This window comes from Cebidichthys violaceus, unplaced genomic scaffold, assembly GCF_023349555.1.
Source record: "Cebidichthys violaceus isolate CVI_PGR_0920_01 unplaced genomic scaffold, fCebVio1.0.p SCAF_6, whole genome shotgun sequence".
In the NCBI taxonomy this organism is placed as follows: Eukaryota; Metazoa; Chordata; class Actinopteri; order Perciformes; family Stichaeidae; genus Cebidichthys; species Cebidichthys violaceus.
In genome coordinates, this window is record NW_027176816.1 from 11637699 (window position 1) to 11649739 (window position 12041).

At 40.8% G+C, this 12041-nt stretch overlaps 1 protein-coding gene across 3 annotated transcripts in view; it reads right to left on the reverse strand.

Annotated features, from left to right (window-relative positions):
- Positions 1-12041, reverse strand: part of LOC137889248 (oxysterol-binding protein-related protein 2-like) — a 28030-nt gene that overhangs the window by 4672 nt on the left and 11317 nt on the right. For all 3 annotated transcript variants that reach the window (XM_068733016.1, XM_068733017.1, XM_068733018.1), the window contains exons 3-12: positions 7833-7959; positions 6538-6613; positions 6251-6385; positions 5347-5444; positions 5018-5200; positions 4702-4809; positions 3214-3303; positions 1173-1293; positions 610-735; positions 283-406 (exon numbers count right to left, since the gene is read on the reverse strand). In XM_068733016.1, the coding sequence (XP_068589117.1) occupies positions 283-406; positions 610-735; positions 1173-1293; positions 3214-3303; positions 4702-4809; positions 5018-5200; positions 5347-5444; positions 6251-6385; positions 6538-6613; positions 7833-7959 (1188 nt within the window). The remainder of the gene's footprint in view (positions 1-282; positions 407-609; positions 736-1172; positions 1294-3213; positions 3304-4701; positions 4810-5017; positions 5201-5346; positions 5445-6250; positions 6386-6537; positions 6614-7832; positions 7960-12041) is intronic.

The window sequence follows — 12041 nt, forward strand, 5'->3', positions numbered from 1 at the left end:
CCAGCAGGTGGCAGCATTGTCTCATTACTGTCTATTCTTTGTATCACACCAGAAGTCACTAAAGACACCAGACTTTCAGTTGCATTTTTCAGCAGCAGATAGCATTACAGGAAACAGTTTTTTTCTTTTTTTTTCAGTTACTGAGAGAATAATTTGTTCCAGCAGTCAGATGTAACTTCTGATTATTCTTTTATTTTTGAAGGTTTCTGCAGGGTATTGCTGCCAAACCGGGCAAACAGAACTCCATTAAACACTGATAAGGGACTTTTTTAATTAAATTACCCATGTTGCCATTCTCCATGGCTCTGATGTCTGGCCTGAAGCGACAGTCTGTGGGGGCCACCTTGGCCTCCATGCCAGGCTCCAGCTCATTGAGAGACATTGCAAAGTTGGTGAAGTTGTACATCTGGGGAAGGAAGAGAAGGAATAAGGGACATCGAGTGCGTTTGTGTTTGTAAATGGATTTATCTGGCATGACTTATAGCTGTTCTACCACTGACTAAAGTCACAAAGAGTGTTCTGACAAAAATCTGTTGAATTAAAATAACTCATTAAGTGCTTTTTGGTTTTCCGGCTTGGTGTTATGTGTGTGTTTTTTTATTTTCATACCTCAGCAGATTGTGCCGGTCTGGAGTCTATCCTCCACAGCAGAGTGCTTCCTGGTACAACAGAAACTGTCTCCTGGACTTCGGGCATGTCGTCTGCGTCATCGTTCTCCGCTCCCTCCTGCTCCTCCTGGAAACAGCACACTTCATTGTCACTGCTGTTAAAATCAATATGCTGAGGGCTAAATTACGTCTTACGTCACATTAGAAGTGACTTTGTTTAAACTTTATCTACAGGAAGCATGTGTCACCACCTGTCTTGCTTCAATAGAGTTTGTTCAAAACCCACCAGGAAAAGCTACACGCTTGTTGCAGATATTACGCTTCAACACAACTAACCAAACAGACTCATGCTGAATAGCTAAAGACCTCCGCGACAGCCTACAGAAGCCTGTTGGTTTACCTGGATAAGACCAGAATGCTGTGGACGTCATCAGGAAATCAAGAAATAAATGGGACTAAGACCAAAATCACTTTTCACTCACAAGCAGTTCAATAATATTCAGAATATGGGAGAAATAAAAGCAATACAGGTGCCAGTTCACAGATTTTCTAACTTGTTCTCACATTTTTCTGCTTCTTGATGTCTCCTCTCCTCTCCGACTTCTTGTGGGACTCGTAGGCCTGAGGGTCGACACTCCACATGCACTCGGTCCACTTCCCATAGATGACACAGTGCTTCTTTTTACTGGAGAGAGAGACAGACAGAGCACCGAAGACAGAAGAGTAAGTAGAGGAATAATTGGGGGCGGGGGGCAAGATGGCGAAACGAGAGAGAAGATAAAAAGGCAGGAGAGGCAAGAAGTGGAGAAAAAAGAAGAAACAGTTTGGGGAAGAAGAATTAAGAGGAAGAGGTGCGCAGAGGAGATGAGGAAGAACCAGATTAGTATAACAACTTTGTAAACTTCACATGCTATGAAATATACAGTTGTGGTCAAAAGTTTACATACACTTGTAAAGAACATAATGTCATGGCTCTCTTGAGTTTCCAGTTATTTCTACAACTCTGATTTTTCTCTGATAGAGTGATTGGAACAGATACTTCTTTGTCACAAAAAACATTCATGAAGTTTGGTTCTTTCATGACTTTATTATGGGTTAACAGAAAAAGTGATCAAATCCGCTGGGTCAAAAATATACATACAGCAGTGCTAATATTTGGTTACATGTCCCTTGGCCATTTTCACTTCAATTAGGCGCTTTTGGTAGCCATCCACAAGCTTCTGGCAAGCTTCTCGTTGAATCTTTGACCACTCCTCTTGACAGAATTGGTGCAGTTCAGTTAAATTTGATGGCTTTCTGACATGGACTTGTTTCTTCAGCATTGTCCACATGTTCTCAATGGGATTTAAGTCAGGACTTTGGGAAGGCCATTCTAAAACCCTAATTCTAGCCTGATTTAGCCATTCCATTACCACTTTTGATGTGTGTTTGGGGTCATTGTCCTGTTGGAACACCCAACTGCGCCCAAGACCCAACCTTCGGGCTGATGATTTTAGGTTATCTTGAAGAATTTGAAGGTAATCCTCCTTCTTCATTATGCCATTTACTCTCTGTAAAGCACCAGTTCCATTGGCAGCAAAACAGCCCCACAGCATAATACTACCACCACCGTGCTTGACGGTAGGCATGGTGTTCTTGGGGTTAAAGGCCTCACCTTTTCTCCTCCAAACATATTGCTGGGCATTGTGGCCAAACAGCTCGATTTTTGTTTCGTCTGACCACAGAACTTTCCTCCAGAAGGTCTTATCTTTGTCCATGTGATCAGCAGCAAACTTCAGTCGAGCTTTAAGGTGCCGCTTTTGGAGCAAGGGCTTCCTTCTTGCACGGCAGCCTCTCAGTCCATGGAGATGCAAAACACGCTTGACTGTGGACACTGACACCTGTGTTCCAGCAGCTTCTAATTCTTGGCAGATCTGCTTTTTGGTGGTTCTCGGTTGACTCTTCACCCTCCTGACCAATTTTCTCTCAGCAGCAGGTGATAGCTTGCGTTTTCTTCCTGATCGTGGCAGTGACAAAACAGTGCCATGCACTTTATACTTACAAACAATTGTTTGCACTGTTGCTCTTGGGACCTGCAGCTGCTTTGAAATGGCTCCAAGTGACTTTCCTGACTTGTTCAAGTCAATGATTCGCTTTTTCAAATCCATGCTGAGCTCCTTTGACTTTCCCATTGTAGCGTTTGGGGGCGTTTGTATCCAATGAGCCCTATTTAAATGGCCTCAGAGAAGTCACCAGCTGTAGTCACTCATAATCACTCACAAGAAGTTAAGAGGCCATGCTATGAAGCTCATTTCATTGACACAACTTTCTAAGTCACCAAAATTGCTAATTCATGTTGCTGTATGTATATTTTTGACCCAGCAGATTTTGGCACTTTTTCTGTTAACCCATAATAAAGTCATGAAAGAACCAAACTTCATGAATGTTTTTTGTGACAAAGAAGTATCTGTTCCAATCACTCTATCAGAGAAAAATCAGAGTTGTAGAAATAACTGGAAACTAAAGAGAGCCATGACATTATGTTCTTTACAAGTGTATGTAAACTTTTGACCACAACTGTACATGCTGTAGGTGACAGAGTTCACTCTCACAGTTTGCTACTAACCTCTTATCCTGGATGTATCCCTCCACTTTGTGCAGCTCTTTGCCAAACATCCCACAGGGCTTGAAATTCAACACACACTTGTCTCCAGTGCTGCAGGAGAAAATAGGGGAGAAGAGGAAATAATCAGCATTTCTTCCATAGCTTTGTTTTTCCCTGTAAACATATAACTTTACGTAAAAAGTGAAATTAAATAATAATTCCTAGACACTGGCATATTGGAGCTTTTTGTTATTTTATTTTATTTTATTTTTGTTTTAATAAAGAGTATGCAATAAAACATTAAACATACATTCGTTTGAATGTAAAATTCAAACAAATGTGTTTGTAAAATTGAATGTACATAATGTATGCATTTGTGCTCAAACAATGAACTTTAATATCAAGAAAAAAAAGAAGAAAAAAAAAAAAAAAAAAAAAGAGTACTTTTACCAATTAGAATTAAGAGCATCATTGGCATAATTTAATTTAAACCCTCCTTAGTGGTGTGATGTTGTGACAAAAGGTTGCCAGTTTGATCTGGCACTGAAAATGTGATTTTTGGCTATACAAAATAAATTGAATGTCAATCAAGCTTTCCCTGTTGTCCATATGAGGCACTTATCCAGCCAGAGGAACAGTAAAGCTCAGCACCAGCAAACTGTGCAAGACTGTGATTGGACTGCTTCACAGCTCCTTGAATGTGTGCTACAGTGTGACTATGACACAACGCGTGACGGAAGTAAGACTAAAACAAGCCCTGCAGAGCTTCCCTGGATAAACAAAGGTTTAAAAAAAGAGACCCGAGGATTGTTTGCCTGAGAAGACATGCAGAGAGTAAACAAGCTGCAGTCTGAAGTATCAGAGTCAACGAAGGAGCCGGGCAGGAATGCTGAACAGCTCTGTGAACAACAGATATCACAGTGTCACTTTGAATGGGTTTTATTTGAACTTCACTGTGGTTCAGTTTCCTCTAAAGAACTGAGGAGTCTAAACTCTGGACAACCATGGGTGAAGACTGGGGGGAGTGTGTGTGAGGCTCAATGATGTAGTCGTCGCTCTTGAGAACCAATAAAGGTCAATCAGCTCCATTGATGACTTGAATCCCCTTTAAATTACCTTTATTGTATATTAGTCACACAAAAGAAGATTAATCCCAACATATGATATAATTAATTGTTTAAGTAATTTATAAAGTTACCATATATTTGCTGGTTACAGCTTCTCAAATGACAATGTTCTGCCTTTCTTAATTTCATCTCTTTGTAAATTGAATATCGTTTGTGTTTGGACTGTTTGTTGAACACCAAGAAAATTGTGATGAACATTTCTCACTATTTTCTGACATTTTATAAACTAAAGTATGAATAGAAAAACAATCATGAAGTTAATCAATGAAAATAATTGCCCTTTTTTTACTGGTATTCCATCTTTTGTTAAGAATAAACTTATCTCTACAAATGATAAGGTTATGAACATAAAATAGAACTACATCTCCCATGTGTAGTTTACCTGTGGTTGAGGATCTCCACTGTGCCGTACTGCTCGATCCACAGTTTGCCCAGGATGATGTTGTGCACACAGCAGTAAGGGTTACTCCATGTGTACGCCTCGTTGTGCCTGGGGGAGAGGAGAGAAAAGAGGAAGGGAGTTCAAATAAAGGAGGGATGAAGGGCAGGGAGGAATAGAGAAGAAGAAATGACATGAAAGAATGACAGAGGTGATAAACGAGGGAGAGGCAGAACATTGGGGAGAGGTAATAAATAGAAGATGAGGAAGTGATTTTAGATCACAAAGCTGTGATATGAACACTCTCTTTTGGACTCACTTGAGTAGCTCTAGTGTGATGGTCCCTTTGGGCTCAGCCTCAACGCTCTTGCCCCAGAACTTGAGTTTGGGGTAGATGGAGCCATGGAAGACGAAGTCCCCGACCAGGCTCTCTGCATGGAAGGCACTGACTGGGGGATGATGGGATACCTGCTCCGATACCAGCCGGAAACCCTGATCCTCTCTGTAGGAGAAGAGGGAGGATCAATGAAGTGCTAAAACTGGGTGAACTTAAAAAGAGTGTTTTGTTTTGTGTGTTTTGTTGTGTGTGTGTGTGTGTGTGTGTGTGTGTGTGTGTGTGTGTGTGTGTGTGTGTGTGTGTGTGTTTACCTGGTGAGCTCATAGGTCTCTCCCAGCAGAGGGTTGAAGGGTTTTCCAGTTCTGTCCCACTGAGACGCAACTGCTGACACAGCGAAAGCAGCTACTGCCTGAAGACACACAATTTACAGATCATGTTAGTGAGTGTGTGACATGACGATGTCTATATGCGTGTGTGTTGCTTGTTCTCATTTTAATCCTTTGGAGCTGGGCTTAGTCCATAAGTGTGTGTGTGTGTGTGTGTGTGTGTGTGTGTGTGTGTGTGTGTGTGTGTGTGTGTGTGTGTGTGTGTGTGTCAGGGTTTCCACAAAAGTAGGTTGACTGATCAGATACACTGGGGATCAGTGTATTAAGTGCGTAACTAGATGTCAAATAAAATGATCTCAATCCTTGATCATTAATAATTTATAATATGTATTTATTTAATTACACCACCAGTGCAACTGAGCATATACGAGTCAAAACTGCAATTGAAAGCAGTAAGTACTGATTGCTGAACACCTGGATGTATTTTTAGGGCACCATTTGTTTACGTGATGTAATTTTCTGTATAGTGAAATTGCTATTGAAATTGAAATTTATTTTTGAGTCATTTTTTTGATAATAAAATTGGAAACAAAATGAATAAAATGTGTCAGTGCTCAAACCAAGAAAATCAAAACTTGCACACAGGTACAGTAAGAAATTACAAAATTTTAAAAGAAGAGGTCAAAAAAAAAAAAAAAAAAGAAGATGTTTATATATTAATTTCACATCCATACAGTGATGGCTGGCTGGCCATGTGTGTACACTAATGAGTAAATGAGTATATGTCCTTCAGCGACCGTCATGAGTTCCACAGAGCATGTAGATGATATAGATGTAGATGATGTAAAAGGTGTGTGTGCATGTGCGTGTGCGTGTGCGTGCGTCTGACCTGCATGCGCTCTATGGAGTCGGACAGAGAGCAGGCTCTGTTGATGAGGTAAGTGTGGTCCATGTATTCGGTGATTCTCTGCAGGAAGCTCAGAGGCTCGTTGAAGGCTATGGGCATCGTGATCTTTGAGAGTTCCTGTGAGAAGCACAACATGAAGTCCGTATTTTACATTTCACCAACAGAACAATATTCCTTTCAATTGAACTTCTGCAATGTTAATGTAATAAACAAGGTAACGTGATCTTACAGACTGAAACAATGAGAAACATTACACAGCCAATCCTTACCAGTCCAATGCATTTCTTCAGGATACTCCAGATACTGACAGTGTTTCTAGAAAACATGGCCGCAGGTAATGACGTCCTGAAATGAAAGGAAACAAGAAATTACATGCAGGTTTTCTCAAAAGCCGAGGTTGTAGATAAGCTGAGCATGTGGTCTGTCTGGTTTGTTAGCGTGCCTCAAATGCTACATGTAGACTGGAAAAGAAATGGCAAAGGTTAGAACAACAAAGTAAGACATTCAACTAAACTCTGTCATCATATTCTGATGATTGTGGACGGATCCAGACAGATTTATCATTGAGGCACTCTCTCCTAGATTTGCTCCGTTAAGAGTGAATGGAGAAGTGATGCATTTCCACACAGTGTGTCTTCACTGCAATGAAGTAGCAAACAGCAAGGTCAGTCCCCCACTAACAGCTATAAGCTCCTATCTCCTATCTTTTTCTCTTGCTTCTTTTATGCTAACTTTAGTGGCGACATGATCATATTTCACAGTACAAGCAGAATAATAATCACGCCACACTTATGTGATGAAATCGAGGAATAAAGGTCCTGGGGGCGTATTCTTTCAGCTTCCTAGTACAAAGAGTTGCTGCTCGTAACGAAATTCTTAGACATTTTCTAAGAATTTCTTCTTACAGTTAAGATGAGATCCTGGTAAGAGCTTTAATGTGAAAAACTATTAGGAGTAAGGAGGAGGACTTAAAATCGGCTTTTGGCTTCCAATTTATTTATTTTTATTTTCATATAATAGTTTACTTAATCACACCATGTATAGATATAGAGACCAAATTATATGATTAGAGCTATTGATTTTACTGTCCATTTAATGCCAATAATCATTAAGATGATCAACCAATCACACCTCTTTGAAAGAATGCCTCATACGTAACAACGGGGTCAACCACACCTCCTCACTAAGGTAAACGTTTCTGTTCCTTCCTCGTTTCCTTCCAAGTTTCCTCAATCAGCCCTAAACTACCAGAGAATCCTTCACTACAGTACAACACCAGTGTGTCCTTCTTCCATCTTTACTACAGATTGCCATATGTACTGTCACAAAGCTGCCTCTTAAGTTAACTTGCTCAATTTTTACCTCACAGCTTCCAATTACTATTCATGTCAAAATGGCAGCAGGGTTCATCAAACAAACATCCAACCCAAACCAGTAAGAGACCCTGGCCAACACATTGTACTGGTTTTAGTGGGAGACTTTCTGGACAATGCACATACAATGCAGCAACAAACATCCAAATAACACAGTGCAGATGGAAGGCGGTGCAGGAATGCAGCAGTACCGGTGCTTCTTGATGCCGTTCTCCTGTGGCACCGACCCATTGTTCTTCCGGCTGCTGCCGTCAAACACCAGTGCATCTTTGAAGCTGGCCTCCGACACCCCTTCATAGGACTCGTCAGAATCCAGGCCTGTGGGACAGGAAAGCTCACGGTTACAACGAATCCTGCGTCACCTGCTCATTCAACAGTGTGATAAAAAAGCAACAAGTAAAAGACATAGAGAGTAAAATACATAGAGACACAGCAGACGTTTTTATTTTGCTGGCAGTTGATATGGGTTCAAATGTGAATATTACACTGTGACTGTTTAATGTTGCAAACTACATACATTTGCATACATTTTTGCATCAGGAACTTCTTGCCTGTGTTTGACTGGCAAATTGTATTGATTGCCTGTAACTGTTTACACTGACACAGCACTGGGTCACTTTAAACACTAATACTATGTCCCTTCATTTTAATACTTTGTCAAGATTCCAAAGTTTCAAGATACAGCATATGCCAGGCTAAGAGAGGTGTTTAAATATCCGTCTACCTTTTTACTATTTGTTGTAAATAAAGCTGCATTACTCGGCCTGACATCAGTAAACCTGCATGTGATTAAATAAGCAGTAGCTGTTCATGAGAATACGTGCTGGCGTTGACCTCCGCCCATGTGGTAGCCAGAACATAAACAATGCGCAAGTATTAAGCGCTGCAGGGTGGAGTTGTGATGCCCTCGAGGTGGGGCCTTAACAACAGCTTAAAATAGACCGAAGTATTCATTATCATTTATTAAACACACCTACTCAGCTGTCAGTTGTGTGTCAAAGGTAACAGCTGTGTATTGCAACCATATCAGGTAAGCTATTTCCGATAAAAATGTATCACAACGGCCTCTAACATGAATATGTATAAAATGGAAAGAGGAACAGAATATTACTGAACAGCCCTTCACTACGTGGACATTTTTCAGTCATATGTGGCTCAAAATCTGAAAAACTAAAAGGTAATGTGAAACAGAAGCTTCATTGTAAATGAGTTACACTACAGAATCACTAACATTTTGTGTGATGCACAGACCAGAAGAGTACAATCACAATCAAAAACAAAAAAACAGAGATTAAATCCTGTCATTTGCTGCTCATCTCAATGTATATATTTAATTATAATGTAAACATACACAGCAGTTTGATAATATTCTCCAAGCCTCTGCAGCTGTCATGAAGCGAACTAGGAGCAGAGCTCTGTGATGAAAGGATAATAATGTTGTCTTGCTTTCTGCAACTCATCATTGGACTTGAAACTTTTAAGGACTTTAAGGAAATATTGACATTTTAATCAAATCCCAGTGAAAACCTATTATCATAAATAAGAGGTCCAATGAGGAAAAAAGACTCAACAACAAGGCCAAGCTGGAAGCCACCTGGCGCTGATCACAGCTAACCCTGTGCGCATGTACTAATGAATAATACATCTGCCCTGGTCTGCATCTGTCTCAGATCAGTAAGATGATCATAACGATGACACAGAGACAGGCAGACTCACACGAACACACGCTTGAATCTTTTATTTATATCTGCATGAAAAAAGAAAAAACCTGCATAAGAGCGAACAATGGCTGTGCGTCAATATGGACGCCTAGCAATATCACCCAACAAGTACACAAGTAAAGGTATGAAAACAATGGTGCTCATAATTACTGAGAGAGAACAACTCCCTGATCTGCCCTGCCCTTCCACCCAACATGAACACGTTTAACCAGTGGTGGGCCGTCAGGGCCAGCAAAGCCTTCTCTGCTGGCCTAAACAGAATCACAAAGTTATAGCTATTTTATAATTTTTCATAAATACAATACATGTATTCAATATTTTTTTCCCCATTAGCTTATTTTCTCATTACACATCTACTGTCTTCCTCTGTTGTTCTGCTTCCAGCCTGCAGCTCTGCTTCCAGCACAGCTTGTTTTAAGTAGAGCTCTTATCCAATCAGATTTCACCTCTATGTCTCTAGGTAAGAAGAGAGGCCCGAGGCCTTCAGACTCACAAGTGAAGCCCTTTGTAGTTTAAGTAAACGGGGACGATATTGTTGATTGTCATAGTCTTCAACCAATCACATCTTTATTTTGACATGTTGGGCGCATTCTTTGCCAGAGCCTTCTAGCTGGCCTACAAGCACGTCATCATTAACGTGCTGCTCAGTATTAACGTGCAGCGCTGCAGTAATGTGCGCCGTGATTGGTCAGTGGGCGAGTGCGTGACCAATGTGAAACCTAAGGACACTGGCAGTCCAAGTTAGTTGTCGTAGTAAGAGTTCAAGTGGAAAGATATGGAAGAAATTATGACATTTTTAGGGTTTTGCTTGTTGTAGATTCTTTTTTTTTTTAACCTAGCTTCGTTTTTTTAACATCAAATGACTGAAGGAGGAGGAGAAACGGATTTAGTGATGGAGTTACTGGCAACATTTCAGGAAAAGCTGGACATAGTGAGAAATGGTCGGCCAACCCCACAGCTAGCAGCCCTGAATCAGCATGGAAAAGGATTTGTATGAATGGTGTTCCTGGCTGATAGCGTCGGAGAAGTGTTTCATTTTAACTGAGCGTCTTGGTGTTTGGAGCTACGCTACACTAATCTGAGGACCGAACCCAGCCGGGATTAAACTCTTTGTCAACAAAGAAAGGAGGATGGAGTTTGTCTTTAAGTGAACACCATTTGGTAAGTGAACTGCGTTTGTTTTTTTTACATCTAAAGTTATTGTTATTGTCTGGACAATTGAATCTGTTTGGGCTGTTTTCTGTTACAAAGCAAGAATTATAGTATGGAGAAATGGGGATTATGTGGCGATTGCTTTAGCCCTGAATGAATCAGTAGGGAACAGCTGCCTAAACGCTGCGGGGGGAGTTCGTAGCTTGTGTGCTGCTGTTGTTTACCTGCTATGCTAGTTTAGCGTAGCCTGCCAGAACACACGTGCGGTGCCTCTAACCATACTAAATACTAACCATAGCGTCATAATGAGGTTATATGAGGTAAAAGGACAGCACTGAAGGCCTAGGTATAAAATGCATGACCCGCCACTGCATTTAACGCTACCGAATGGACACAAGAGCAAGGTAACTTTAAAGTCCATGTCATCTACATGCTCTTATTTCTCATAACCATATCCCAGGATTCATTGCTGCTCTCACCACTGTACGACTTTTACTTCCAGGTTTTTCAGCAAGTTCCAAGGGAACTAACCAAAGGCAGGGAGGATTGCTCACCAAAAAAACGCATCTGTTCAAAGTTCATCCCTCCACAGTCTGAAGAGTCAGACCCCTGGAAGCTCCGCCTCTCATAGTAAATAGTCATGAGGACACTGGAGGGACACAAAACTCACGTAGAACCTACTCGCGAGCCAATTCAACTAAATTTTTTCTATTTTGTAATTAGCTAATGCATGGTATCAAGCCCTTCATGGCAACTGTAACATTAGCATGCATGGCATCCCATGAGTGCTGACTTGGATCACTACTTGTCTAATCTCTCTACAGTAGCAGAAATCTGAAACCAATTAATCATAAATACAAGTCAGGATGTATTTAACGGCCTTCCTCAAGACAGGAGATCAGATGAAGTGTATTATGTGCTGATTTATGTGCTGATTTTTGGTCTGATTTTTGGTCTGATTTTCCCAACTGATCCCCCAAAACCATCGGAAATATGTTCCTCTGTAATTGAGCACTGTTGTGTGTTGTTAACATTCCTGATCATGACCGCAAGACAGCAGACCTCTGAATTATTGAACCAATCATTAGACTAAGGCAGGTTAAGTTCCATTGGATGCTATTATGCTTCTGCGATGGAGACAAACACAGACCATCTAATTAGGAATGACGGCCTCTTGCAGCAAAAACGGGGCCACGATCTCTGATGACAAAATGAGATCCTAACAAACAATAATCAATACCTACGTTTGGTTTGTGAAATGCAACAGTCTGTTAGGATCCCGCCTTCTCAAATCAACAAGAATAACAGCATTAGTGATTTGTCTCGCCGAGGAAGAACTTTCTTTTTTGTAAACTCGCACAGAAAAATCAGTTCAAACTGCAGCAGCGTTTTGTCTTTTCTTTTGAGAAAGATCTTAAGACCATCTGCAAAAATACAAACCAGCACACACAATAACACACACACACACACACACACACACACACACACACACACACACACACACACACACACACACACACACACACA